The 6,836-nt window shown below is 39.6% G+C and overlaps 1 protein-coding gene across 1 annotated transcript in view; it reads right to left on the bottom strand.

Annotated features, from left to right (window-relative positions):
* The window catches only part of ADGRG7 (adhesion G protein-coupled receptor G7), a 32,568-nt gene that overhangs the window by 8,728 nt on the left and 17,004 nt on the right, over positions 1-6,836 (bottom strand). Inside the window, exons 6-10 of the mRNA XM_009289813.1 lie at positions 5,281-5,372; positions 4,846-4,964; positions 4,648-4,761; positions 2,748-2,908; positions 1,166-1,315 (exon numbers count right to left, since the gene is read on the bottom strand). Coding sequence (XP_009288088.1) covers positions 1,166-1,315; positions 2,748-2,908; positions 4,648-4,761; positions 4,846-4,964; positions 5,281-5,372 — 636 coding nt within the window. The remainder of the gene's footprint in view (positions 1-1,165; positions 1,316-2,747; positions 2,909-4,647; positions 4,762-4,845; positions 4,965-5,280; positions 5,373-6,836) is intronic.

Here is a 6,836-nt window from a genome sequence, read left to right as displayed (position 1 = left end):
CTGCCCAGGGAAGTGGTTGAGTCACCATCCCTGGAGGTATTTAAAAGATGTGTAGATGTGGTGCTTAGGGACATGGTTCAGAGGTGGACTTGGCAGTGCTAGGTTAATGGTTGGACTCGATGATCTTAAGGGTCTTTTCCAACCTAAATGATTCTGTGATTCTATTCTATGATTCTATAAGGTCTAAGGTAAGATGTTGTAAAGAACTACAAATCAAAACCAGTCTTTGTTTGTATAGTGGCAAAAAAGCAGCAAGTAAATGTAAACTTATTCAGTGAAACAGAAAATACCATTGTCTTTGCATAAATGGGTGGGAATCTTCTCTTAGAATATAGTCATTGTATGCAATAAGGCCATGCATAAGATAAAGGGAAATACAGAAACAAGTAAATATTACAAATCTGGAAATGCTGTTCTAGGAAGACAGAATAAAAAGAAACTCTGAAATCCTGTCACTCCTGAAGTCAATGACCACAGACATGTCATTTTACCCAGGGAGTGTTTTGTTTAGAGAAGCTGAGACAAATACTGAAAGAATAACAAACGTCAGAGAGAGACAGTCATTCCTAAATAGTCTTGCTCGTGCAAGAGGGCAATATATAAAACTTAATGGTAGCAGGCTTAATATTTACAGAGTGTTTGCTTTTTATAAACATATAAGCAAAGAAAGTAGTTAATGCTAAGTTCTTTGAGTTATTTACCCAAGAGAAGGCAGTACCACAGCTAAGACAGATAGCAAGCTACTCTACTGTTCCTCTTGGGGCACTTTAGGGTTTAGACATACACTCTTTTAACAATCAGCTGCAGCAGTGGAGGTGCAGAGCTGGAAGCTACCACAGCTGAGCAAGAGGAATTAATTGCGCCAGCACTTCCCTGCTGCTGGGGTGCAAAGGCAGGTGGGTGCAGCCACAATTTGTATCAGAGGAAGCCAGGACTCGCCAATACATTTGGCTTTCCAGCAGCCTGGGGACAACGCGCATGTTCCAATTTGCCAGCTCTGCCACAGGTCGGAAACAAGTACGTGGGGACATCTTAAACTCCTGTGCCTTCTAGCTCGGCGTGCCTATGCCCTTACATTGGCATGCTGCTCTTACAGTTGAAAACAACCAAACAAATGAAAAAAAACCAACAAACTCTTCCCATTCAAGAAAGGACAACGCCCTACCATCAGGACAGCAAAATTAGTAGTGTGATTACACCTGCATCTCAAGAACTGGTCTCTTCCTTTTGCACAGCCGGCGGTGCTCCAGTCGTTGACAGTATAGTCCCAAAAGACACAGGCATGATCACGCAGCTGCCGTTCGGATGTGTTGTACTATGGATTGGGATTGCAAGAAGAAAAAGTGGCTACAGAAACATAAACAGATATGCACCAGCAAACGGTGTGTACTGACTATTATCCTCTGAAAGGGGAGCTGACAGCTACTAAGGGATTTACGGGGTTTCCAGTAAACCTTATGAACGACATCAATAGCAGCATAATTTGGCATTTTGAACTTACTTTGTGTGCCTTTCTCAGTCAAGATTGCCAATGAAATTACCCATTTCTGTGAATTTTTCAGGTAATTACGGTTCAGACACACATTGACTAGGCATTAAACAACTGCCAGATGAATTCTGTGTAAGCCAAACAACAGCTTTCAGATATTAGTAGCATTAAATTACTGCTAACCGGAGCTGAATCCACACTGTAACAGGAAGCAAACAATGATAAATGCTGTGAACCATCCCCTCCACTCCTGCAGCACGGCGGTGCTCATGCAGTCATATGTCAAACTGCATGCAGTCATTTTCAGACAACATACTTCTGCAGGGTACTGCAATTAGAACTGCTTTTTAATAAGCAACGAGCAGCTTGAAGTGCAAATGAGCAGTGAAAACAACTATTCACAGTACTAGGTAGTTCAATTAAAAATAAGGAATAAAAGTAGGAGTAAAAAAATAAATTATAAGTTTGTTTCAGTGATTTCCTTAGAAATGACGTGTTTCCTGGATCACTTAACTGTATGGATCCATGATGATGATTACTGATCTGTCATATGCATGTATTTGAGCTTCAAACCTTTGTTAAATATTGTAAGAAGCAGCCAACTACTGTTTTCTGGAGAAACCATGCTAAACATGAGTACATATTATCTAAAAATTCAGTTATTTGGGCAAATGGGCACTCACATAGAGCATTTCCTACAAGAAGGCAGTAACATCTGGAATCAGTTCCTAGGGGAGGAAGTCAAAACAAAACACAATGATTTTAACTGGAAGCAGGAGTTAAAAGATGGTATGAAAAATGAACACTCCCCACATTGGTAGGTGTATTGGGCTATTCCAATCACATTGACTTTTACTTGTTTTCAAAAATTTTGATAGTCTTCTGGAAAGAAAAATTGTCCTCCAGGGACCTGACTTTTTTCATTCCTGATTTAGGACTAATCTACCCTAGGACAAATCCACTCTGGTATACAGTTTTGCTTGCAGACATCCTAGTTTAGCAGTACTGAGTCAGTAACATCAGGTGTTAAATACAAAAGTTGAAAAATGTTTTCTATGCCACGTTATCTAAATACCCTTCAATTATGTCACCTATACATCCCACAAACTCCCTTAACTGCTTGTTGCCAGAAATCAAGGCAGTATGCCAAAAAAACCCCCTCTGCTTGAATCTCTTTCCCTAAGTCCTGAAGACAGGTAGTAGGGCAAGGGCAGCCTCTGGTTCAAGCTGAAGATGGCATTTCTGTACAGAGGCTTACCTTGGGACTGAAGGCTATTTCAACACCACTGGTTCTTCCACCATCAATGTTGCCAGAGACGATTTGTTTAGAGAAACTACCGTGACTCTGATAAATCCTTGACCGGAAGAGTTTGTCATTTTGATACAGGACAAAGCCAACTCTTCCATTGTCTGATGAACCTTCGCAAGGCAAACAGAAAAGTAGGTATGGATAGCAGATATCAGAGAAGCTGGTGCCTTTGAAGAAGCCTATGCTGTTTCACACATCCAGTATTTACAGCAGATTTTTGTTTAGATATTTATTTAGAATCCATTTAAGAAGTAGAGAAGAGCTTCTCTTCCCATGAATCTCAAGAGAGTCATCTTCAATTTTTGCTGAGGTGGAGTGTGAAAATAATTATTACCCTTCTCTTATGTCATTTCTGGGGAAAAATACCGGTAATGAGGAAAATAATATCCTAAATCCCAATATATACACATACGCCAAATGGCCAGGCTTTTAATAACACTAAATAAGAAATAGTAACACCAGGGACATTTACAGATAATAGGAAGTCAGAGGATAAAAGAGGTTGGCTGGACTTTTGCCTTCAGATCCAACTTTTGGACTTTGTTTCTTTTGCACTTTTCTACCAAATTAGAGAGATTTCATCTAAGTGATTTAAATCGCTAGTCTAAATTGTTACTTAAGTGAGGAAGCAAAAATCCTGGTTTATATAATGGATTTTGTTCTTGATTTTATACTTTTTATTTAAGATCAAGAGACACTGATTTGATCTCTCTCTGATTTCATCATCAAGAGAGACTAATGTAACTTTATATCAAAAAAAGTCACAATTGTGCATTTAATATTGAAGAAATTGGGGGTTTTTAAGACAAGCTGTGCATTCAATCTAGCTCTCTTGAGGGAAGTGTTATGATATACAGGCATTATGATAAAGGCTTCATGGTCACACTGTTTTTCCACAGGATTGTTGTCTGGAACAGTGAACAGAAAGGACAGTGACCAGTTAATGAGCTATTCAGTGTTTTTTTAATTGTCATTGCTGGGTGTGTGGGGCTACCTGATTTATCTCTTTGAGTCTTTTCTAACCCTGATGAGAGGACTGAATTATTCATTTCCCTCTGGGCTTGTATACGAATGATGTTCAGCATTATGATGTCTAAGCGCTCCACAAACTTCACCTTCATTATAATCTTGTGCTGTGATGTCTTAGTGTTACTGTCACTATACAGAGAGACTGAGGACAAGTCTGCTGGTTTCAGGTGCCCAATCTGAAACTTGTGATTTTTAGCATGTCATAGAAATCCACATGTTCAAAGCTCAGCTCCCCAACACCCACCAGCTTCTGCAGCAAATGAAGCAGAGGAACTATAAGCTTTTTTTTTTTTCCCCTCCTGGGCAACACCAGTTTATCCTCTGAGCACTGCAGAGTGTAAGTGATGGACATCTGGAAAAATCCCATGTGACCGTGCCATTAAAGACTATCCCAATATGTAGGTGTGAGAATGTGTATGTCCTGGCTGACACCTGACAGTAGTAGTAATTTCAGTTGAAAAGGTTGATGTCTTTGGATTTTCAAGCAAGGTACGTATGTACTAGCTCTTGATCTTGATGTCTATAGAGGTATGGCCAAAGATTCATTACATTCTCAATTTTAGAAAACAAAACAAATAGAAAAGTCCCAAACACCAAAAGCGTTCTGGCCATTAATCTATACGTGTGCATTAATCTTTAAATAAGATTATCCAGCTCATTTGACATGTGCTTTTCTTGTACCACCGTATGGCATCAGTATGCATAAAAAACAACATGTAATTGTTTATATTGGCTAAGGGGTTTTTTTCAAAGGAGATTTTTAGTGAATATTCATTCAAAATTTTCCCAGGCGCAGTTTTCAGTAGGAGAAAGAACTTACTGTTATTTAAAATGTTGAACAGTATCTGAACTTCTGTACTGAGGTCACCAATAAGCCCAGGGACATTTTCCTGTATTTCTAGTTTTGTTGACTGATAATATTCCAGTGCTGTATCTGCAAAAATTAGCAGTGGATGCATTAGGATTTATGGTACATACCGCCTTGTCCAGGTAAATCCAACAACACACACAGACTTACCTCTCTGTGCTGAAAACAGAATCGTAGAGGAGCTTAATTTCAGTGGAGCAGACTGGATTGCAACGTTGGGCTGCGAGATGTTGCCAGCCAAAGAAAATTCCTCCAATGTTTTCGTGAGGCTGTATTGAAATAATGAGTGGGATAAAAGTTACCATTATTTGTTAACATACAGCTACAGGCTCAGTTTCTGACCTTCCTCTCTGATTTGGTTCTCCAATGGAAACTGCTCTTCATTCCCTATTCTCATCCCTTCTCCAAAGCAGAAAAATCCAGCCAATATTATTTATGTTGGTATAAATCTACTGAATCAATGAAATTGCATATTGGAGCTGAACACTAAAAATGTTTTGACTTGTCCATGAACGACTTTCATCCTGAAACAGAAGGGAAAATGCAGTTTACTACATCTAAAAAAATGGCAAAAGCTGAAGTTACCTTGTTGTAACATTGACAAGATTACCGTGGTTGAATTCTGTTTCGTTGGCATCCAAGAGTTGACTCACTGTAGCCATTACTGTCACAGATGCCTGAGACAAGCAGAAAAAAGACAATATTAAAATGCAATTGAAATAAATCACCCTACGTGCTACATAGTGGATGGGCAAAGTAAGAACATTTAATAAGCATTGCTTGAAAGTACACACAACAGAGTAAACAAAGTACAGGATGCCATTTGAGAGAACACAAGCTTTGCGCCCATGGGTTCATAAACACCACACTTGTTAATTTAGACAGTAAAGATTGAATTATTAACTTAAACATCAAATGATGCTTATATTAGAATTTCAGATATGTGCAAGTCTAAACAGCTGATAAGAAACAAATTTACACTCACCTCTGAGAACTGACCCAGCAGTGATTCTACAAGTATGCACTCAAGGCCACTTAACTAACTCTGCTGAATGGCAAAATGAATGCATTTGGTTGCGGTGTTATATACAATTACAGGAAGGAGAGTGTTCCTTCTGCTGGTAGAGGGGGGGCAGAATTGATATCCCAAATATTAAGCCACAAAAGTCTTATTTTGGTCTTAATAAGTCTCACCTGAGAGTCTTCTGAAATATTTGGCTTTTTCAGAATCTGCACTGCGATGTTCGCAGCAGCAGAGATGTTCTGTGTCGTTAGTTGGTCTGGCATGGAGGTGAGGATTTGGGTGTTACTTGCAATAGCTGAAACACTGCTGGACTCCGCAGTTTCAACCTGTTAGGAAAATGCCATTCAACAGAAAGAAAATGAGAAAAGGAAAAAGAGTCACCACTTTTATAACATTCTCACATAAAATCAACATATACAAGTAATTGGTGGTCTAAATTGTTTCTGTTCATGTCAAGTACACAGCATTTGCAAATTCTCCCTAGGGGATGATTTCATGGACTCCTGGAGTAGGTTGGGTTGGAAGGGAGCCCTGGAAGTCCCCTAGCCCAACAGGGCCGGCTGAGACCAGGCTGCTCAGGGGCTCACTTTGAATATCCACAACCTCCCTCAGAAACCTGCTTGTGTTTGACCAGTGTCAAGGGGGAAAATTTTCTCTTATCTAATTGGAATTTCCCATGTTGCCACTTGTCTTGGTTGCCACTCATCCTAAAACTGTGCACCTCAAAGAAGAGCCTGGCCCCATCATTTTCAACACCTTGCCATAAGGTTGCTGTAGACAGCAGCAGGACCTCCCCTTTGTCTTGAGGTCATTGAGCGTCTGAGTCTGTAAACTTCTGTACACCTTTCACTATTCCTTAAATAACCAGAACGGGATTTTTTGAGAAGCCATCAGAGGAACTTGAGAAATGTCATCGGGAATAATCGTGCTCCTCAACACAGTGCTCATAACCTGCACCGAGAACATTATCCTCACTTCAGTACATTGTATATAGTGTCAGCTTGGAATAAATGTAGAAAAAACAAAGAAAATATTCTGGTGCTGGAGATACTAATAAGAATTTCTAGAAACACTGGTTGGGTCCAGTTCAAGTCAGTTAGCATTTAATGGGTAGAGC

Source organism: Aptenodytes forsteri, unplaced genomic scaffold (genome assembly GCF_000699145.1).
Source record: "Aptenodytes forsteri isolate BGI_AS27 unplaced genomic scaffold, ASM69914v1 Scaffold61, whole genome shotgun sequence".
NCBI lineage: Eukaryota > Metazoa > Chordata > Aves > Sphenisciformes > Spheniscidae > Aptenodytes > Aptenodytes forsteri.
Note: the sequence above shows the minus strand (reverse complement) of the source record. Positions and strands in the feature narration are given on the sequence as shown.